Source organism: Puma concolor, chromosome C2 (genome assembly GCF_028749965.1).
Source record: "Puma concolor isolate L17-30 chromosome C2, mPumCon1.1.hap2, whole genome shotgun sequence".
NCBI lineage: Eukaryota > Metazoa > Chordata > Mammalia > Carnivora > Felidae > Puma > Puma concolor.
In genome coordinates, this window is record NC_141675.1 from 99,495,666 (window position 1) to 99,519,099 (window position 23,434).

General features: G+C 39.0%; 1 protein-coding gene across 5 annotated transcripts in view; it reads left to right on the top strand.

Moving 5' to 3' along the window:
* Positions 1 to 76: 76 nt before the first annotated feature.
* The window catches only part of CCDC191 (coiled-coil domain containing 191), an 89,975-nt gene continuing 66,617 nt past the window's right edge, over positions 77 to 23,434 (top strand). Inside the window, exons 1-7 of one of the 5 annotated variants that reach the window (XM_086675383.1) lie at positions 77 to 256; positions 2,365 to 2,403; positions 9,170 to 9,311; positions 12,839 to 12,979; positions 16,942 to 17,120; positions 18,794 to 19,017; positions 22,013 to 22,163. In XM_086675383.1, the coding sequence (XP_086531509.1) occupies positions 167 to 256; positions 2,365 to 2,403; positions 9,170 to 9,311; positions 12,839 to 12,979; positions 16,942 to 17,120; positions 18,794 to 19,017; positions 22,013 to 22,163 (966 nt within the window). In that variant the 5' untranslated portion in view covers positions 77 to 166. Of the gene's footprint in view, positions 257 to 2,364; positions 2,404 to 9,169; positions 9,312 to 12,838; positions 12,980 to 16,941; positions 17,121 to 18,793; positions 19,018 to 22,012; positions 22,164 to 23,434 lie in introns of those variants that run through there. The other 4 variants (XM_086675381.1, XM_086675379.1, XM_086675380.1 and 1 more) reach the window with 4 other exon arrangements.

Genomic DNA, 23,434 nt, shown 5'->3' on the forward strand with positions numbered 1-23,434 from the left:
CCTTGTTCCGCCTGCGCACAGCCTCCTGGGAGTGGTAGTTCGACGGCGCCCCACGCCTGCCTACTTTGCGGGCGAAGGAACTACAACTCCCAGGGCGACCCGGAAGCAGCCTTGGCAACGGAGCGGTCTTTCCAGCTTTGCCTTGGTCCGGGCCTGAACCCGGAAAATGCTGCTGGCGCCCCAGGATATGTCCTCTTCAAGGAAGAGGACGGGGCCGAATCGCTGGAAACAATTTACCAGGAAGCCGAGTCCCAAGGTGATCCATCCCAATCGGGAGCTCTGGGGGGTGCGGGGACCGACCCCGTGGGCAGCCGAGCCGGGCTGCGCTTCCTCCTTCTTCCCCCAGGGGCATCCTTACTTGGCTCCCCCTTGCCTTGACTGCCCTGGAGCCAGCATTGCCCTGGGGAAGGGGGCCTATGAACTTTGGGGTCTAGGTACCTTTTGGCTTTGATGGGCAGTACCGTGAAAGAACTCTTTCCATCAAATGCTTTTCACAAACCGGAGAGGTCTGGTAGCACCCATCCGGGTGAAGAGAATTCGCCAATTCCCTCGCCTCCCATTCCCACGCCCACAATTTTAGGGAAGTTCCCACACATTTCATTGTTTTAAAAAAAGGGGTTCCAATTTTAGATCTGTATTGGAAGGGGAAAATCTTCACGTTAAGTCCTACGCCTCAGAGTCCTCCCCTTCTAATTTTACATAAATTATCAAAAATGAACTCAGGAATGCAAGTGGATATTGGACAGACCAATACTTGATTCACTTAAAAATTTCTGAATTCACCAACATTCAGAAAAATAATTCCTTTTTATATCTGTTACCTCCTTGGATGCATTAGCATCCAAAGACATGGATAACTGATAACCCCATTTTAAACTTGAAGCATACGCAAATGCCATGTGCAAAGTCACAGTCACACGGTGTGTGCCGTCCACAGACTACCTTTTTAACAGTCACAAAAATAAATGCTTTAAATGTGAGAGTACTAAAATGGAGTGGCTTCTCAGCTTTCAGCTCCTGAGCAGTTTCACCAGCTGTTTTCATCCTCAAGTTACACTTTCTTAAAAAAAATATATTCTATAGACAACGTGACCTCTCTTAGGGCTCTAGGCAATTGAGCTTGCAGTTTATTTTAAATATACTAGCTAAATAATGCACCGGACGTAGTCCACTTGGTGAATATCTTGCCCAGAATACGGGAGGGTGGAGGTAGGAGCATTAGACTTGGAAACAGAGCCTGCTCATACATTGTAATGTAGTAGTTTCACAATAGATTGGATCTCAAATAGGTTATTGGTATAGACTTGATGATGAAAGGTAAAAATTTGGGTCAATTTCTTAAGACTCCAAAAAGGAAGGATTTTTGCTGCCAGTGCTCATTGTAAATGCTTGGAGGATAAAAACGTAAAAGCACGAGAGCTTCTTGAGGTTCAGTTGTTTTAATAGCATCAGCTCTTTGTTGCAGTGAAAAAGCCACTCAGTTGTCCAGCTGCGTTGATTAGTTATCTTGAGGTGCTGTGAAGGTGACGTATTATGTGAGAGAGTATTATACCTTTCCTTCTTCTGTGTGACAGTATGTTAGTTGAGATATTCCCTTCTTTATTTAAAGACCCACCTGAATTATTAGCAAAGCAAATACTTACCTCTATTTGTTAAGTGACTATTAGAGGGAATTCTACAAGCTTCTAAGAGTTAACAGAGAGTGAAGAAAGGAAGTGTCTTACTGGTCTGGTTTCTAATTTCATATTGATATCTGACTGACATGGGTAAAAATATTTGTGATCTTTACTTCATTTTCAGCTTTGTAAAACAGTAGAAGATTGCTTATCCCTCATGATATGCACCGCCTCCCCTCCTTAGTTCTTTTTGGACCAAATAATATTCCTGCTGTAGGTAAGATAGGAAAGCCCCTGGCTACAGGTCATTCTTGAAAAGAGGGGCCCAGGGAAAGGGACATACCCTTCTCCAAGCAGATTTGCTTCCATGATATTTGAATGATTTGGCTCATGAATTGGCACTTGTTTGGGTTTTTATAAGGAATATCATATCTATCATTCCTCTATTTTGGTTCTGGAGACCTTTAAAAAAAAAAATACTGACACCTGGGGCCTATTCCAGACCAATTAAATCAGAATCTCCAGGTGGGCCTAGGCAGGAGACAAAAACAGAAGATGTCCCAGAGAAGGCTCCGTGTTTTTTCCTCTGACCATCTCTGTGTTCTTTTCTTGCTTAACTTGCTAATGAAATGCCTTGAGGAAAGAAAAAGGACACTTTTCCATATGCTTTAGTCAGAAGGATAGATTAAAAAGGCAAAGTTGATAAAGTTATTGCTGTGTATTAATATTCTGTATATATTATCTACAGCCTGCCTTTGACCTTGACAATGCGGAGCACTGGATTAAGGTAAGGATATTGCACAGTTAAGGTAGGAAAGAGAGTTAAGAGTCAGACATAATCAGATGGAAAGGAATACTAATCTCCATTTTGCAGTTTTTATTCTCATGTTAACTACGTTGCCTTAGTTGTGTTTTTTTAAAAATTTTTTAATGTTTTTATTTATTTTTGAAGGAGAGAGAGATAGAGCATGAGTGGGGGAGGAGCAGAGAGAGAGGGAGACACAGAATTCAAAGCAGGCTCCAGGCTTTAAGCTGTCAGCACAGAGCCTGATGTAGGGCCCAAACTCACAAGCCGTGAGATCACAACCTGAGCCAAAGTCGGATGCTTAGCTGACTGAGCCACCCAGGCACCCCTGTTGCTTTAGTTTTATATTCTTTAGTATTTTTTTTTTCATTCTGTTGCTTCTCATGAAAGTGTGAATGACAAGAAAATGAATATAGACATATTCTTTCAAATGCTGTGAGGATCACGTGAAGAAGATTAAAGGAGCAGGAGAGGAGAAGCTGTAAGAGAGGATGTGGCAGCCTTCCTAAGATATTGGAAAGACTGTCCTGTAGTTACATTGACCTATGGGACCAATGAATTAGGTGAAAGCTATGCATGCATCATAAGAATTTTCTAATGACTGGAGGGATCCAAACATGGAGAGGGCATTCTCCTAAAGAGATGTGTTTTCTTTTTTGTTTTTTAATGTTTATTTATTTTTGAGAGAGGGACAGAGACAGAGCATGAGCAGGGGAGGGGCAGAGAGGGAGACACAGAATCCAAAGCAGGCTCCAGGCTCCCAGCTGTCAGCACAGAGTCCAACATGGGGCTCGAACCCACGAACCGGGAGATCATGACCTGAGCAAAAGTCGGAGGCTCAACCGACTGAGCCACCCAGGCACTCCAAAGAGACGTATTTTCTATCAATGGAGGTATTCAAGTGGATTCTAAAAGGCCACTTGATGTTAGACTAATGAAGAATATGTTTGAGCATTCTATGATGAGGGGATTGGATTAGGTAACTTTCTGAGCGCTCTTCCTGGCCCGAAATGTATATTTTTTAATGCAAGTACCATTTAAGTTGAAAGTACCATTAAACTACTTCAGGTGCCTGCCTCTGAGTGTCAGCTTGGCAACTTGCCATACTCAATTCATTTGTGCAGCATATGTTTCAAAGTCATGCAGCATTTTCCTGGGAAAATATCATTCTGCCTGTTAGTATTTTGAAGAGCTATTACTTACCTAAATTGACAGGCATTATGAGCACCAGGCCAGATGGAACCTAGGCTAGATGTAATCAATGTTATTTATCCAGACAGTATTTATGAAGTGCCTTCTAGATACCAGTGCACTCTGTTGGACACTGAAGGTAAAATAGTGCTTGGGGCAGGTACTCTCTGCCTTCCCAGAGTTAATAGTCCAGCAGGGGTTAAACAACTTACTTAAAACTGTTGGGAGAATTAAAGATGTAATGGAACCATGTGGTGGGGGACACTAATATAGATGGGCCAGAGAAGGCCTGTTGGCTCCTGCGGAAGGTCTGACTTAGAAGACAGCTAAAATGGACCTGCCATTGTGGAGGCTAGCCTCTGGGAAGCCCACTCCTCAGCCTCATACTAGGCTTACTTAGTTTACATGCCAGTGCTGAGAGTTCAGTGCCAGACCCCTGCAGGGCTTAGTTGCACATTTAGTTACCGTCTCCTCCAGAGGGGAAGATTTAAGTGACACAGAAGGATAAAATTGTGCTCTGACTTTCTACACCATTTTCCTCTTTTATGCGGTTGACAGCTTCATCAGTTAGATCTTTTATCATTCTTCTAAAACTTGTGCAGTAGCTCTGTCTCAGTTATGCCCTCAAATCTTCCATCTCAGGAAAACCCCCCAGTAAGTCCTTACTTGACCCCGCATTCCATTCTGATTGTGGTACATATTGTTGTTACCTAGTGTCTTTGGGTGTATAGCCTAGACTCCCTGCCCTTTCATTTTTATTATCCTCTGGTGTCTACAGTAATTTCCCTCCCTGTTTCTGTTTCTCACCACAGAAATGGTTCTTATAAATGACTTCCTGATCAATCCTCTGTTATCTTTTTCATTCTCAAACTTTGTAAGATTTGTTTGATATAGTTATCACTTTTTTTATTCTAGAAATCCTCTCCTTTTTGTAACAGTCTTCTCTTGCTTCTCCTATTATTTTTCTGTTCATTCCTGTCTTCTTCTCTAATTTTGTTCCCTACTGTATCCCAACTCTGGATGTACCCTAAACAGTTACAACCTCCGGACCTAAGACTTCAAATCCCCTTAAGTGGACCACCATCTCAAAATCAGCTTAGACCTTATTACATGGAAGAAGGGGGAAGAGGTATCTGGAAAGGGTGTGGAGCATAGTGAAGTTTGAGAAAGGGCTTTCTTCAGAACAGAAAAGATCACCAGGCAGCACTGGGGACTTGGCTAAAGCAGGTAACTAAAATCTTATGTGATACCAAAAATTGACAGATCAGATTGATCCAGACTTAAAAATTCTCATTGGAGAGACAAAGATACAAGAGATTTGAGGCTTGTGTAAGACAGTAGCTGAATATCCATGCAGAGTAGGAAGGAGAGGACCTTTTAAAGGACTCCTAAGTTGGGAGGAGAAGACATATAGTGACTAAGGACTTGTTTAGGTGCAACACCAATCTAGTGGAGGAGGGGGAGCAAAAGAGGCCAATGGACAGGAGGCTGATGAGGGGAAAGGGGTTATCAGCTTTGGGGCTGAACAGTGGAAAATTCTGCGTGATGTAGTGCAGGATGACCATGTCGGTAGGTTGCTGAAGTACAGTTGAGGGGAAGGCCATTGGAATAGAGATCAAGCAAACCCTGAGGCTGAAATGTTGGTGAGTCTTCCTCAGAGATGTTGAAGTCACTTAGAATCAGGCAGATGCTTGAGTAGAACTGTGAGTTCTAGGGGAGCTCACCCAAAATGCCAACAGTTCACTATGATTTATAATTTATCCTCATCCTGATTTGATACACTGACTCATCTTTTTACTCCTGTGCATTCTGTTACTTTGATACTTAAGCTTTCTAAACATTTTCATTGATTCTCTATTCTTGAACCTTCAGTGATTCTGCACGCCATCCAATGAAACTCTGTAAATTCTAGATGGGTGTTTAAGTCTCTCTGTCAATGTACCTGTAATATCAGTCAACCTGTAACAGCCCCTTTGCTGATGCTCTGTGTGACTCCTGTCAGGCTGGTCTCCTTCCCATCTATCTTACCTTCACTTTGACTTACACTGATCTCCCCCCCCCGCCCAGCCTGGAATATCATTCCTCTCTGGTGTGTGTGTGTGGGGGGGGGGGGGGGGGGTCAATCCAGATCCTTCCCTTAAAGCTCAGCTTGAGATGCACCTCTAGTGAATAGCTTCCCCTCACCCACCTCAACCACCTAATCCCATTTTATCTAATACTTTTTTCTTTGGAATTATTTTGGCATTCATACACAACAGAAACAACATCAAGCATTTGCTTATATACAGAGTGATGAAAAAAGAATTGGGCAGTTTCAAAAATATCTTACTCCTGAAACTATTATATATAAACATGCAGTTTGTACTTGAGGGTATATTAAGAACCTTGTGCTTGTACCTCCCAACGTTGAGGAAATTGGAGTCCATTGTAGCTGTTGTTTCTGCCATTGGGTGGACAATGGGATTGATGTGTGCTGTGGGACATGAGGAGCTCATATTGAGCATTTATAAGATCATGGGAATAATTGAGATAGTTCCTTTACAAATTATATACTTGCATGTAACATAATTACTGAGTAACTTTACTATTCAAGTAACTCTGTTCAGGTTTTCAGGTTTTCTATGTAATCACCCTGCGTTACTTTAGAACTATGAGTTTTTTCTTGCACACATGGCATATGAAACAATAAATAGATAGGTAGGTAGATGAAAGTGAACTCTCTGAAAAGTCACTTTTAGTTTTGTTTTCCCCTTAACGTCCACTAAGGTAGTAGGAACGAAGCTCGCCTTCAATCCTTCAACCAACTTACTTAATAAGTTGTTAAGTTGACACTGTTTGTTTTAGTGAAATATAACTTAAGATAAACCTCTTCCATTTCTCACATATTTATTTTGAAAGAAATGGTAAAGATGTAATATTTTAAACAAGGAATACAGACAATTTCTAATCCTTAGTATCATCTATTTTTTCCCCAAATTTTCATTTTAAGTGATATCCCAAACACTTGCTTTGTCAGAGCTGAGCAGACATTTCTCTTTACTCCCTTCCTTGTAAGTTATCGGTCTGTGCCCTTCTTTAGTACCCAAATCAGTCTTCCCTATCTCCAAGTTCTCTACCTCCTTTGATAAGATTCTGTACAAATTCTAAATCAGTCTTCCCCATCTCCCAAGTTCTCTACCTCCTTTGATAAGAATCTGTACAAATTCTAACTCACATGAGATGACATACCATACAGAGTTCTTTCTTTCATTCATAGCCTGAGGAACTGAGTCTACGATCTGGGTTTGTTTACTTTTTGTTTGTGAATGTTGGTTTAAAAACTGAAAGTTGATCTATTTTATTCGCACATTATTTACATATATATGTATATAGCATATACACACCTACAGAATATGTGAAATTCATCATGCTGTCTTAGAATGTTAAAACCTTAAAGGGAAGGACTATATGCCCAGCGAATTGTGACCATCTACTGAATGGCATATTGACCATCATAAATTTGGGCACATCAGAGACCAAGAAATAATGTGGGAAACAGATCTCTCCCGAGTGACCTCATAATGAGTGAATGATATTTTCTTTATTTTAACCCTGATTAGATCGTGTTTTCTTCTGATTCCTATCTTTTCCTGTGTGTTCTATTTTCCACATCTTTTTCAAATTACCTTTGACTTTTCAGTTTTATTCCTCTGTTTCTAATTCAAACTTAATATTTGAAATCCTTGAGAATTTAAAAGGTAAAGTCCCTGGCAAATTTTGGCAGAGGTACTACCAGTTTTTCCATGAAGAGCAAGAGGAAAAAATCATTTCCAAAATAGGTCAGGCAACAATATAAACTTTGGGAAAGTTTAGCTTTTTAAAATAAATCCTGCATGTATTCCTTTTCTCAACAAACATTTATGGGGCATCTGTTACGTGTACTGGGGGTTTCATGCATGAAAAGGACAAAAATGTCTGCTCACATTCTACTTAGGGGAGACAATAAATGGTAAAATATAAGGTCATAAGTGCTACAGAGAAAGAGCAGAGAAGGAGAATAGGGAGAGCCACAAGGAGGGTGGTTACCTTCCTTTCATGTAGTGTAGTTCGAGAAGGACTTAGGATGAAGGTGATATTTGAGTAAAGACTTGAGGAGGCAAGGGAAAGAGTTGTTTGGCTATCGAGGGAGAGCAGTTCAGCAGAGGGGAAACAAGTGCAAAGTCCCTGAGGTGGGACCATGCTTGGCATATGTGAAGAGGAATGAACCAGTAGATCACTGTGGCTGAAGTTGAGTGAGCAATGGGATGTAGCAAACAAGAAGGTTGGAGAGTTCACCAAGGGCCTCATGGTACAGGACCATGAAGCACATTGGAAGGACTTTGACTTTTATTCTGAGTAAAATACAGAACAATTGAAGAGGTTGTTTTTTTTTTTTTTTTAATGTTTATTTATTTCAGAGAGAGCACGAGTGGGGGAGGGGCAGAAAGTGAGGGAGACACAGAATCCACAGCAGGCTCCAGGCTCCGAGCTGTCAGCACAGAGCCTGATGTGGAGCTCGAACCCACAAACCGCGAGATCACGACCTGAGTTGAAGTCGGATGCTCAACCGACTGAGCCGCCCAGGCGCCCCAAGAACAATTTAAGAATTTTGAGTGGAGTTATGTTATGGCTTTCATTTTAAAGGGACTATCTGCTGTGATGGGAGACTATCACAGAAAACCCGTCAGGAAATTGCAGTGCCTTGGACCAGGTGATAGCAGTAGAGGTGACCAGAAGGGGTCAGATCCTGGATATAGTTTGAAAATAGAGTCAACAGATTTCCTGACCAATTGGATGTGGGGTAAGAGGGAGAGACTATGTTCAAGAAGGACTACAGGGTTTTCATCCTGAAAACTAAAAGAGTGGAATTGTTACTACCAGGTGTGGAGGAAAGCAAGTCTGTGGGGAGGGGGAAAGTCAGGGATTTAGTTGTAAAATAAATTATTTTTTGTTGTGCAGATAAATGAAAATATGAACACAGTTTGCCCACCTCCACCAATCCCATGAATTGGGCCACGTTTTACTGTTGAATTAAAACATTCTGGATGACTACCGTTCAGTGGTTCTATCCCAATTTTATGGAGCCTATAGTTTGTTTAACATATGATGGGAGGTTCATTTCAGGGGTAGTAATTTAAGGAAGTATAGCTATTCTGCCTCTGGTTCATATTCATATGCAAATCCTAGTGGCGTTGGAGCTAATAAAATATTCTATTTTTTATTTGAAATAAAATATCCAGGTGTCAGGATCCCATCACTAATGCTCTAAACAAAAATTATCTACAGTCTAAATAATCTTTTGTTCAAATATAAGCATTGTGAATACCTGTTAAAATTTGGCAAAATATTGTAGTAAATTTCATGTTTAAAAAATGAAATTATTTGGGGTGTTTACACCTCAGAGTTCCTTCAAAAATGGAAAAATGGGAGTATTTTAGTAGTTGGTAGAAAATCAGTTCCATGAGCAGGAGAAAAATTCTTTAGCCCTGGACAAAGTTGTTGTCATCTTAATGGATTTCTTTTTTCTGTTATATTGAAGAGGGTGGAGAAAGCCTCAGAATTTGCAGTTTCAAAAGCATTCTCTGCTAGAAATTCTGATTTATCCAGAAGGCTTTGGAGCCATATCATAGATTTGGAAACACCTGAGCAAATAGAGGATCATGATGAAGTCTATGCAGAAGGTAAGAGAATACATTTTTTGCTGCAATGTTAACAGTTCTTTAGAATACAGTTTATTAAAGCATAACCTGTAATGCATTTCAAAGTACAGAATGGAAACTTTTCTTTCTCTTGCTGTTAATTTTTGTGTCTTTCTATCTTCCTGAAACTAATCTACTCTGGAGTAAACTCCAGTATTACAAGTAGTGCTCTATTTAAGGCCCATTTTGTCTCCTGAAATAGAACCACATTCAGAGGCAGTTTGATATGGCACAGCTAACTGGTGAGTGCTGTAAGGTATTAGTCCTGTTACACAGAAGGCAGCATGATAACTTCATCTAGTATTATGAGATAATTTGACCGCTAGTTTGTAAATCTACTTTATTCCTTATGAAGAGAGTCTAAACCTGATCTAACCTCCCTACCTTCCCAAAGCATTTACTCCTCTGGAATTTAGTATTTTAGTTTCTCATGCTTTGAGAAACTCCAGCACTTAGGGATGAAGAGATCAGGAGGAACCAGCAAAGAAGACTGGAAAGGAGAAGCCACAGAGGTAGGAGGAAAGTCAGAGTGGCCATCTCCTGGAAGCCAGCTTCCATTTGGATTATCTATGTCTCCATTTATTCAGATTATGTCTTCATTCAAAAAACATATATATAATTATTCTTTTATATGTATGATTATTTGTATATCTATATAATTTATTTATAATGAAAATTTATACATTTGTAACAAAATATATATTTATTTTATATATTATATACATGTCAATATATATATACAATTAGTACTCTGAGCCAGGTACTATTTTAGATACTGGAGGAACAGGTTATGAACAAGAGAGGCAAAGCCCTTGCTTTCATGGGGTATATGTTTTAGTGTGAGAATAAAGAAAACTGAAAGAATTATTAGGTAATGATAAATCATTCCAGTTTTCACCTGAATAATAAGAAGGAGCCAGCCAACTGGTGATGGAGGAAGGGCATCAAGAGTTGAAGTATAGACAAGCTTGGTGTGCTTAAGGAACTGAAGGAAGAGCAGTGTGGCCGGAGCTTCCCAATGAAGATGAGCTTGCAGGAGTGAGCAGAAGACATATTACATAGGGCCCTTATAGGCCTGGGAAAAGAATTTAGACTTTATTCTGAGTATGAGAAGACATTGAAGGGTTTTAAGCAGAGGTTTAGCAGCACAGTATTTGAATTATATGAAGAATGGATCATAAGGAAGAAAAGGAGGGAAAAGGGAGACAAGTGGGAGGCTGTTGCAGTGGTCTGGGTGAGCAGTAATGGCACTTGATCTTGGTGGTTGGTAGTATTGGAGATGGAGAAAGGAGATTGATTCAGAAATTGGCAAGGCTACATCTTGCCCACCCTATCTCCTAATCCACTAGTGGGAATGCACAAAATAGTGTTTACTTACCCCATTTCCCAAGCTCCCTTTACCATGAAACTCTTTTTATCCTGAAATCCATATTCATATCTTGAAGAATTAGTGATACACATTAGAAAGTACTAGTATATGGACAGAACATGGTTTTCAAAGGTTTATATCCTTTTTTCTTTTCTCATCAACCATCTGTTAATATTCAATAAGAACCAATGTTCTGAGGAACATTCTTTGAGAAATTCTGCTTAATGTAGCCTCAGAGCCTCTGATCCAACATGAGGTATTCCTACAGTTGAACCCTCTAAGAGAAGTTCCCTTTCTTTTTTCTTTTGGGGCACTTCATACTAAACCCCTGTTTACTAATGAATGACATTTAGCAGATCTGAGTTAGTCTACACATAAATTATTATACACATAACTGCATGTATTACTGTACACAGGGTTACTCAGTAAATATCTGTCCCCTTTCTCTTCCTGCCTCTGAAAGCCAGTGATATTTGTTACGAGTATACTTTTCACACTTAGTTTCTACTACCTTGATTCATTTTTTTTCTGTTTTATATGATATGCATTGCTAGCTGTATTAAATGCCTTTTGGCATCATTTCATGTAATAAACATTTCATTCTCTCAGAGCTGTGTGATAATGGTAATAACGATGAAGATAGTGGTGAAATATATACTTTTCCTTTTTGAAAGCCCTCTGACCTACCCATAGAGCTGTCTGATAATGATGATAGTGATGAAGGTCGTGCTAAAGTAGACATTTTCTTCCATACCTATCTATTTAAGAAGATTTTCTGAGTATCACTAGGAACTTGGCTGCCAGGATGTCACACTGTTTGATTTTCCTCTTACCTCAATGGGCCCCTCCTTCCTAGTCTGCTTTCCTGCTTCTGCTTCAGCTCTTTAGCCCCTAAACACTGGAGGTGTTCAGAGCTTATTCCTGGAACCAGTCCTCTATCCATCTTCCTCCTTCGGCGATCTTGTCCACTTCTATGGCTTTAAATACTGTCCGTATGCTGGCAACACCCACACTTATTTCTTCATCTTGGACCTCTTCCCTGAAATCGAGAGTGATATAGCCAATGCCTCTTTGACATTCTTATTTGACATTTCTTGTTTGTATGTCTCATAAGCATTTCAAACCAAACTAGTCTAAAACTGAATCCCTGATCTTCTCTCCAAACCTGCTTTGCCCTTGGCCTTCCTTGTCTCAGTAAATGGCATCTCCATTTTTACAGTTGCTTAGGCCAAAAACCTTATAGATTTCTTTCTCTCAATTCCCATATCATATATCAGCAAACCAATTCCACCTCAAAGCATTACTTTCTAAAATTGGACCATTTTTAATACTTTCACTCTAGGTCCGGGCTCCTATCACTTTTTTCCTAGATTATTGCAATTGTCTTTGAATTGGTGTCGCCTACTTCTATGCAAGGGATTTTCAACCTCAGCACTATGGATGTTTTGGGCCAGCTAATTTTTTTTGTGGGGGCTGTCCTGTGCATTGTTGGATGTTTAGCAGCATACCTGGCCTCTGTTACCCCAGTTGTGATAACCAAAAATGGCTGTAGACATTGCCAAATGTCTACTCGGGGGCAGGATCACCCCTGGTCTAGAACTACTGCTCTAAACCTGATCCCCATGTTACCTCTTTACGTCGTCTCCTACATTCCCCCTTCACTCACTCCTTTCTACACTGCCTCCTTGCTATTTCTCCAATACTCTAGACATTCTCTTCCGTGGGGCCTTTGCACTTGCTTTCCCTCTACATGGAATAATATTGCCTTACATGTCCATATGGCTCACTCCTTCACTTTCTTCTCTTCTTTGCCCAAATGTCTTCTCAAGGAGGCCTTCTTTGACCCCTTCCCCCCAGTTTAAAACTATCAATACCTACCTTCCATTTCTTGTACATCATTTCTCCTCTTCCTGCTCTGTTTTTCTGATTTACTTAGTGTCTCTCTTCTCCAATTAGAATGTAAACTTCATTGGTGATAGGTTTTATTTGTCCTGTTTTGTTTGCTGCTCTATTCACAGCATCTAGTGCAGTACTTGACACGTTAGATGCTCAATTAATATTTACTGAATGAATGAAAACTGAATGAAGAAAGTCTCTGAAGTAATTGAAATATTAAAAAGATTTTTTGTTTCACTGATAGCTCAGGAGCTAGTCAACGACTGGTTAGACACCAGACTTAAGCAAGAACTAGCAAGTGATGGTGAAGATGCTAAAGACACAGTATCAAATATCCCTTCTGTGCCGGAAGCCACTGGGCCTTCGAAATATGACAGGTTTGATGGTAAGAACTTGTCTGATTGTTTTAAGCTTTAACATCTAATAAATGTATCTAAGAAATCTTTTTAATTGTTTGGAATAATACATGATATATTATTTGACTTTTCTGTGTTTTTGCTTAGTTTTATAATTAGCTTTAATTTTTCTTGGTTCAATTTAAATTACTTACCTATATCCTCAGTAAATTCATAGTGTTTTTCAAATTAAAAGTATTGTTTGTAATTCTTCTTTTGATTATAATAGCAATGCATGCTATTTGAGTGTCTTCCCATGTATTGTTGAATGACTCCTTACTTTGATAGGGGCTACATTTAAACATTCTTGTATCATTTTAAAAATTTTTTCTATTTTTGAGAGAGAGAGACAGAGAGAGAGAGTGCACACAAGCCAAGGTAGGAGGCAAAGAAAGAGGGCCAGGGAGAATCCCAACTGTCATCGCAGAGCCTGACACAGGGCTCAATCTCATGAGCTGTGAGATCATGATCTGAGCCAAGATCAAGACACTTAATTGACTGAGCCACCCAGAAACCCCTAAACATTCCTTTATCATTTTATGTTTATGAAATGCTTCATATATCTTTATAAGAGAGCTTATTGCTTGTGCACAGAGCCAGTTTGTGAGGGTTCCTCAAATGTACTCAGAATTTGATATTATTTTCTTCAGCATAAAGGTAGGCCTGGTGATGGTGGTGGCAGGTCCTCATGTGTGACTCAGACACCCTGGGTAAACTCACCTGGCGGCATTTTTCTTGTTTAGGGCTCTACAAAATCAACAAAATCCCCAGCCCAGGAATCACAAAGTCATGAGCTCTTAAAGTTAGAGGAATCCTTCAAGATCAACTAATCTGATCTCTCCTCTTCACCCCCTCAGACAGAGATCCTTCTATAGTATCCCTAACATGGAGTGATATAATCTCTGCCAGTAGAGGAATGCCTGGGTGGCTCAGTCGGTTGAGTGTTCAACTTCGGTTCAGGTCATGATCTCACGGTTCGTGAGTTCAAGCCCTGTGTCAGGCTCTGTGCTGAAAGTTCAGAGCCTGGAGCCTGTTTCCAATTCTGTGTCTCCCTCTCTCTCTGCCCCTCCCTCACTTGCACTCTGTCTCTCTCTCTCTCTCAAAAAGAGATAAACATTTTTAAAAAATATTAAAAAAAAAAAAAAAAACTCTGCCAGTACAGCTCTGAGGATAGGAGGAGCCCATCTCAGCTGTTGTGAGGCTCTACTCCTCACACATTCTCTCTTGGGAATTTGTCCTCTATAACTTTTACCCTTTAGTACAACAGAAAATAATATCATGTTCCCTTTCCCAAGAAAACTGTTGTTTGTTTGTTTGTTTGTTTGTTTGTTTTGTGGGTGATATAATCATATCTGATTTCATATACTTCAATGTTCCTGGCTTAAATACACCAGTTCTCTCAACAGTTCTTTATGTCACATCATTTCTAAATCTCATTATCCTGGTTGCCACCTTCTGGATGTTTTCTAATTTATTAATGTCGTTACTAAAGTGAGGCATTTCCATACTTCATATTTATTCTGAAGCATATATGGAATATAGTGAAACTGTTACTTCCTTTCATATGGTGCTAATAGATATCATTATATTTCTTAGACTGGCAATTTTCATCTAGTATCATACCATCCCTCACACATCTTTTGCTTGTAGAGTGTTTTGTTTTCCTCATTTTTTAGATCAAAACTGAACAAAGGTATTATGGAGCCATTAAAGAGGATATTACCAAAAATATTGATTAATGTGATTATCTCAATAGACACAGAAGTACTTAACAAAATCTAACATCCAATCCTAATAAAAACTCTCAGCAAATTAGTAATAGAAGGTAAATTTCAACCTAACAAAGGTCATTTACATAAGATGTACAAAAAACAAATACCAAAATGACAAATATAAATCATATCTTGTCAGGAATTACACCTAATGTAAATGGATTAAATACTCCAAATAAAAGATGAAGATTTTAAAATATGAACTATATGCTGTCTGCAAGTTACACAATTTAGATTCAAAGACAAATAGATTGAAAGTAAAATTCTGGAAAAAGATATACTGTGCAATTAGTAACCAAAAGAAAGTGAGAACAACTTAGTAATATCAGAAAAAATAGACCTTAAGATAAAAAAATTGTTGGGGAACCCGGGTGGCTCAGTTGGTTAAGCCTCTGACTCTTGATTTCGGTTCAGGGCATGATCTCACAGTTTGTGAATTCGAGCCCCGCATCAGGCTATGTACTGGCAGTGCAGAGCCTACTTGGGATTTTCTCTCTCCCTCTCTTTCTTTCTCTCTCTCTGCCTCTCCCATGCTTGCTCACTCTCGCTCTCTCCCTCTCTCTCTCTCAAAAATAAATTTTAAAAAATTGTTATTAGAGGGATGACTGGGTGGCTCAGTTGGTTAAGTGTCTGACTCGATTTCAGGCTCAGGTCATGATCTCATGGTAGTGAGATGGAGCCCCGCATCAGGCTCTGCACGGGGCATGGAGCCTGCCTAAGAGTCTCTCTCTCCCTTGCCTTCTGCCCCTCCCCCACTCGTGCTTGCTCTCTCTCAAAAAAAAAAAATTGTTACTAGGGACAAAGAAGGGAGTTTTATAACGATAAAGGGACAAGTATAAACATACATACACCTAACAAAAAAGCCCCAAAATATATGAAGCAAAAACTGACAAAGTTGAAGGGAGAAATAGATAATTCAACAATTCTCCAAATTATTTGGAAACCTCATACCCCATTTTCAATAATGTATGGAACTAAACAGAACATCAACAAGAACGATGTTCACTATCCCTAGCCATCAAGAAAATGCAAATTAGAACTACTTTGAGTAACCACTACATACCTAATAAAATGGCTTGTATCTGAAGACTGATGACACCAAGTATTGGTGAGGATGTGGAGTAACTGGAACATTCCTGTACTGCTGATGATTATGTGAAATTGTATAACCACTCTGGAAAACAGTTTGACAGTTTTTTAAAAAGTTAAACAGATACTTATACGATCAAGCCATTCCACTCCTAGGCATTTTCCCAAGAGAAAAGAAAGCATATGTTCATACAAAAACTTGTACACACATGTTTATAACAACTTTATTTGTAATAGCCAAGATCTGGAAACAACCCAAATGTCTATCCCTGAATAAATGAACAAATCATGGTATACCCATACAGTGGAATACTAATCAGCAATAAAAAGTGATAAACTATTGATATAACATGAATCTCAAAAATAATTATGCTGAGTAAAAGAAGGCTGACGAAAAAAGTACAGAGTGTATGATTTAATTAATACAAAATTCCAGAAAATGTAAATTTATAGTGTGAGAAAGCAGGTCTGTGGCTGCCTGGGATAAGACAGAGAACGTGGGGAGGAGTGGGAGGAAGAGCTTGCAAATCAGCATGAGGATCCTTTTGGAGCTGACAGACATGTTCCTTATCTTGGTTTTAGTGATGGTTTTACTGGTAGATGTATATGTCAAAACTTATGGTAGGCTTTAAATATTTACAGTTTATTGTATGTCAATTATACCTCAATACAACCATTTAAAAAAAAAAAAGCAACGGACGGGGCAGTTGGCTGGCACAGTTGGTGGAGCACATCACTCTTAACCTCAAGGTCGGGAGTTTGAGCCCCATGTTGGACGTGGAGCTTACTTAAAATAAAAAAAATGTAAAAAAGAAGCAATAGTCTTCAAGGATGTTTAGACTGAAATAGTATCTTTTACGTTTGGCAATGAAGGAATCTTTAGTGACTTGGGGAGGGAAGATTCGTCATTTTTCCTCTCAGCTGAAGGTAGTTAATTGGTGAGGGCTGTACTCACCCAATTGGCATTATCAGTTACTGTTTATTAAACACCCACAGCTTTATATTTTTATTATACCAAGGTTATTTATTTAAATATGGAAATTGTACTAAATTTTTTTTCCCTTTTTTTGTTCTTGCTCTGTCTCCCCCAGAGTTATGTGGCTATTTGGAGGAAGAAGAGGAAAGTACCACTGTTCAAAAATTTATAGACCATCTGCTCCATAAAGAAGTGGTGAATTCTGGAATGTTGGAAGATCTTGGAATGAATGGAAACCAAGACAAGCAGCAGCAGAAGGATCCTCGCCTTACCATGGAGATGAGACATAAGCAGGTGGGAGGGAAAAACAAAATTAAAATGGGTAACAGGAAGCAATCTTTGTGTAGCACATTTAATAAGCTTAAATAAAGACTTAGGCTTTATTATGAAAAAGGGTGCCATCTGTGGTTTGGTTAGAAAGAATAAAAATAAAATATAAGAACTTCAGAAGAAAAATAATGCTCATAAACTGAGAACAGGAAACAATTTAAGAAAACCAAAAAAGAGAACAATTGATTTTGAACAATGGAGTGGTGAACTAAACTTTATATTAGTTTGTATGTGATATTTTCTATTATAAATATGTAGATTGGTTTTGCTTGAATTTGGTTTTTGAACTGTGACATCAATATATTAATATCATGAATATTCTAGTGAGTGTTATAATGATAATTCTTTTCCAGACAACTGAAAAATTCACTCATTTTGTGATTATAATTTGAAAGGGAGGACAGATCTGAATTAAATCTAGTTCAGCTGTTTTGAATTAGAAAGGCATATGGGAACTTTCTTTTCTTCAAAGGGAATACATAGTGGGTTATAGGAAAAAGATGCATCTCCACTCTCTGTAGGGGAACTTTAGGAAATCAGAATGACCAAGTCTTTTCCACATGTCCAGAACTAAGACTGAACTAAAATAATTGCATATACATTTTATGCTACCTTTTTATAACTCTGAATTTCTGATTGTTTTAAATTATTAAGATGTGCCTAATCAGCACTGGATATATTAGAAAAATAGGTAGAAGTATGATCCTTTTGGGTTTGTGAAAAAAGGGAGGAGAGAAGGTTTAATAAGAGATTGCCAATATCTGGAAGTCTTCTCATAAGTGGAGAGTAAGGTGAGGGTAAAGGTAAGTGACCTAGGAGGGAAAGGAGCACTCCCGTACTTACAGTTAGCCAAGCCTCTACAGAATCAGTCTGCTTGAAAAATTGACTGCTTATTCAGAAATACCTGTGAAATTCATGGTTTTGATTTCCAAATAAGAGCCAGAATCATTGATATATTTAAATAATGATAAAAATGAATAAAGGGTAGGGGGCGCCTGGGTGGTTCAGTTGGTTGAGCATCCAGCTCTTGATTTGGGCTCGGGTCATGGATTGAGCCCTGCGTATGACTCCATGCTGAGACTGGAGCTGCTTAAGATTCTCTCTCTCCCTCCTTCTACCCTTCTCCCCTACTCGCTCTCGTTCACTCTCTCAAATAAAAACAAAATTTTTTTTTAATGAATAAAGTGTGTGGTGTTCTTAAAGCAGTTTATCACTGTTCTATCCTTCACAATGTAGCCTCCCCCAAATATCCATATTCTTTCTTAAATTATAATCAACCTGCAGACCGGGCCCAAATGAACAGCAGTAGTGCATATCTTGGAAAACTTTAGGGGTCAGAAATTATTACTGAGTAAGCATCCAGAATGTGGCATCTGACCCATTAGATTTTCAACTTTTCCGTGATGCAAATCATTCCCAGACTCTTTGGGAGTCCTACTACCTGACTTCATCTAGACTTTTGAATTGGTTTGTACCCAGTAAACATGAATTCTTCCTATTTTTCTGATAAACAGTGGGCTTCTGGGCCAGAATGTTTCAAACTGGGCATATTGTGAACTTGAAAATGTATTCTAAGCTTTTGCATATCCTTTTCTACTTGAAAGGCTGCATTTCACCCTTGTTGTATTCTCTTTAAGGTAAAAGAAAATCGCCTAAGACGTGAGAAAGAACTAGAGCGCCAGAGAATTGAAAAGACCCTGAAAAAATCAGCGTTGTTAGAGGCTCAGTATTTGGTGCAAGAAGAGAAGAGAAAGAAGGCTCTGGAGGCCAAGAAAGAGGAGGAGGAGATTCAAAGGGAGATGGTAAAGCTGCGGAGGGAGATAATTGAGAGGAGACGCACTGTGGAAGAAGCATGGAAAATGTAAGCTGGTCGTGGTGAGCAGTGTGGAGTTTTTTTGTTTAAGCAGTCATTTTGGAAGTACGCTAAAAAAAATGGACATTGTAATAGCAAAACACAAAAGAGAAATCACCCACCATTCCAGTATCTTAACAAATTCTTTAACATTTTTCTGTTTCCTCTGGGTCTTAATCCCTTTACATACTTAAAGTACATTTAATTTGTTATTTTGCTTGTCATAATTAACATATTGCCCAGAGTCCTGAGGTCTGTGTATTACCCCACTGAGTTCCTAGACCATAGTTTATGTAATGACCTCCCCGCCCAACCTGATAAGCATTTCAACTCAGGTTTGTCACCATGTAATAATGCAGTGAGCTTCCTTAAGCATAGAGCTTTTTATATTCTTAGGCATGTAATTACTGAGTTAAATGGTACAGGCCTTTTAATGACTCTTGAAACATTGCCAAATTGCTTTCGAAATGCGTTGTACTTATTTACACTATTGCTGGCAGTGGGCCAGAGTAGCACACTCTTCTCAGCATTGGGGAGTACTATCACTTTCAGTATTTTTGCAATTTTAATAGGTAGTTTGTATTAGTTTGTATTTCTTTCGTTACCTGTATATTTGCTCACTGTGCCTCAGCCTGTGTGAATTGTGTGTCTTACCTTCTGATAATCCTACAGAATCCTCATTGCCTTCCAGCCACTGATCAAGAACGGAAATATCTGACATAAGAGGAAAATCAAAATAGTCTTCACCGGATGTAGTACTATTATGTATCCTTATGCAGAAAATGAGCTTCCTAAATGAAATAAATAACTAATGTATTTATTCTGAGAAACAGCACTGATGCATAAATTGGAAAAACCTTGGAGCAACATGCCTCAAGTGACTGAATACTCAAAACTCAAAGGCTAGAAAGACCGATTAGATAATCCCTTCCACCCCACCAGCCTACACAGCTTTTCCCCCTGTGTTCTTGATTGCTCTCATTCTACCCAATTTAAAACAGCTCGGCAGTGGATGTGGGCTTCACTCTTCCAAGTGCCAGCCTCAGGCTTCCTCCAGACGCCATTCCTTTCAGAAAGCAATCAACAGTGTTTTAGGGAGTTTCTCGCTAAGGGCAACCTTACTTTTCAGATTGCTCTTAAACCCTGAAAAATCTAGGCAGACCTAAAATAAATTATGAAAACAGGTAACATTTGATTGTAACAGGATGCTCTGTTCAGAGTGGGCACTCATCAAATGTTCACTGACCACTCATTTCTTTTAAAAGTTAAAATCTTGTCCATGAGTCCAGCGATTCAGATAATATGCTCTACTGCTAGCAGATGAACTGATTTTAAACGTTCTAGAAAGTAATTTGGCAATAAACAACAAGAGCCGTAAAAATGGTGTTATCACTTGACCTGGGAGTTCCAATCTTAGGAAAACTCTCCTAAGAAAATGATCAGAAATCCAGGCAAAGATTTGTGCACAAAGATTATTAATATAATATTATGTATGATCAACATTAATAAATATTAGAAAAATTGATAAAACTGGTGGTACAATCAGATATCACTGACATATTGTCAGTGTGTGTTTTCTGGGTGGAAATATGGATGGCTTTTATAGCTCTGGTGTTTCACAATGAGCAGCTATTATGTTCATAACATATTGTAATGTTATTTTAGAAAATCAGATCCATCGTATTAGAACTGTATTTCTTTAAATGGCCACTATGATCTGCCTACAAGTGTCTAATATAACATTATTATGGCACCTGGAGAGAGTCAGTAAAATTTTATTATTGAACGACCTTTTTAATTTTTTTGTAAGCTATCCTAAATCTGCTTCCCTACATATTTTCAAAGTATCTCCTCTAAGAAATCTTTAATTACAAAGGGAAAAATGGCAACTTTACACTGGAGAGGCCCCTTTAACCAAGTGATGGTCAACAGCACAAGTCATAAGATACAACATTGTGCATCCCCTGTATGTATAGGAGAATTAATGAGAGCATGTTTATAGAGTATTCTGGCATCCCTCTCTCAGTTTGAGTTTCCACAACTGTGAAGTGAAATTCAGAAAGACCTGAGTTTTCACAGCTGGTTTGTGGGCCAAAGCACATAAATCCTGAGTCCTGACTAGGTGCTGTGTATATGACATCATCTTACACACATACATGTACACGTGCTTTAGTACATGCCAGTAAGAAAGCAGTGGCTGTGAGCTTGCTTGAATTGGCAGGTGTGAGAGAGATGACCTGGGTGAGAAAGAATAGATGGGTGAGACAGGGGATGACCAGAGACATGAGCAACACATTTACTGAGAGATTCCTGTCACTTGTTGAAGGCCTTTTATTAATTGTTATTCTATTTTTTCTCTTTTCAGCTGTTTTAGAATTAATATAAAGTCCCTTCCCTCTTTACTCAAGAATACCTGATTCTTTTATTATTTTTTCCCCTAGAAGCCTTGTAAAAGCCTTGGAGTAAAATTCTCATCCCTTTCTTACCTAAGGTCCTTTTTTGTCTCTCCCTCAGAAGAAAGAGAACTTATGTCTACAGTAGAAAACACCTAGGAGTTGTTAACTCTCAAATTTTGATCAAAGTATCGCTCAGTGGTAAACTCAGTAAAAATACTTAGCCAAAGGGGCACTTGGCTGGCTCAGCCCAGAGAATATGTGACTCTTGATCTCAGGGTGAGTTTGAATCCCACATTGGGTGTAAGAGATTATTTAAATAAATAAATAAATTTTTTGAAAACTTTACCAAAATATCTATAGGGCCTTCTGTTTTTCAGAGTATAACAGTTTTATTTCATTTAGTGTATATTTTATAAAGGAGTAAACTAAGGCTCACAAAAAAAAAAAAAAAAAAAAAAGAAAAATCATCCTACTATGGACTTTTAGAACCAGATCTAAAAATCTGTCTTCTGATGGAAAATTCAGTGTTCGTTCCACTATGGTAGGGTGTAATTGCCCATTTTTAAGTCTCTTGTTCCTACATGTATTTTTAAAATTGTTATTAACAGAGAGAAGAAAAAGCAGGAAGAAAATTCTCAAAACAATAAAGAAGAAAGCATCTTTCAAAGTGATCATATTCTGCATGAAGAAAAAATGGCGAAAGAAAGAAAGAAGAAACTGAAAGAGTTACTAATCCAGACTTTCAAGGAAAATCATCAGGTAGGAATTGTAACATACCTTTATTCAGCATAAATGACAGAGGGCTCTCTGTCAGAGATACAACAGTGTCACACTAAGCCAAACTGAGGCCTCACTGCAAATACCAGAATTGCCCACACCACTATGCTGCCCAGCGGGCTTAGGGCCTGGGGCAGTGCTCCATTCCCTGGTCCCAGGACTATTCTTATATGTACTCTGTGTGATCCTGGGAAGTCAGGTGTGAATTTGGGATGGCTTCCTAAATTATTACCCGTTTCAGAGTAACATGGAACCACCAGTGAGGTCTCTGATAGGTTTCGAAAGCTCGGCTTCTACGGTCTTCTGGATTAGTCAGAAGAATTACTCAGAAAGTCACTTGCTTTCTGGTAGCTATGATCTTAAAGCAAGATACACTTTTCCTTTTCATGGTCTGCATTTTCTTTTACTCTTTTCTCCCTCTCTTTTACTTTCACTTTTTGTAAAATTAACTGGTCAATTTTTTATTGACAAATGAGCATCTTTTCCAGGCCATTTGAGCATAAATTTGTTTCAGTGAAGTGGGATTCACAATAGTATGCATTTGAGGCTTAAAACATGTCAGGTGTGGAGCACCTGCGTGGCTCAGTCGGTTAAGCATTCGACTTTGGCTCAGGTCGTTATCTCACAGTTGGTGAGTTTGAGCCCCGCATCGGGCTGTGTGCTGACAGCTCAGAGCCTGGAGCCTGCTTTGGATTCTGTGTCTCCCTCTCTCTCTGCCCCTTCCCCACTCACACTCTGTCTCTCAAAAATAAATAAATGTTAAAAAAAAGTTTTTAAAAACATTTCAGGCGAAAGGGATTACTTGGAAGGTTTGTAAAACGAGAAGGTTGGATGAGAAAGATAAACATGGATATATTTTATATCTTTTATAACACCCACCTATGGCTTTAGACTTTGCTGAAATTCAGCAAACAGTAGTGGAATGAATGCAGGAATGCATGGATTTAACAAGAGAAAAGAGAATGTCAGGATGATATTGAGGAGTTTAATAAATGTAGGACAGATTTACAAAAGCCCTGAAAATCAGAAACAGGAATTTGAATATAATATTGATAACTAGGATATGAGCAACAAAGTAAAGGAGTGTAAGCAATTTAAAAAAAGAGAGAGGGGAGCACCTGAGTGGCTCAGTCAGTTGAGCTCCAACTCTTGGTTTCAGCCCAGGTCATGATCTCATGGTTCGAGGGTTCAAGCGCCACATCAGGCTCCACACTGACAGTGCACAGCCTGTTTGGGATTCTCTCTCTCCCTGT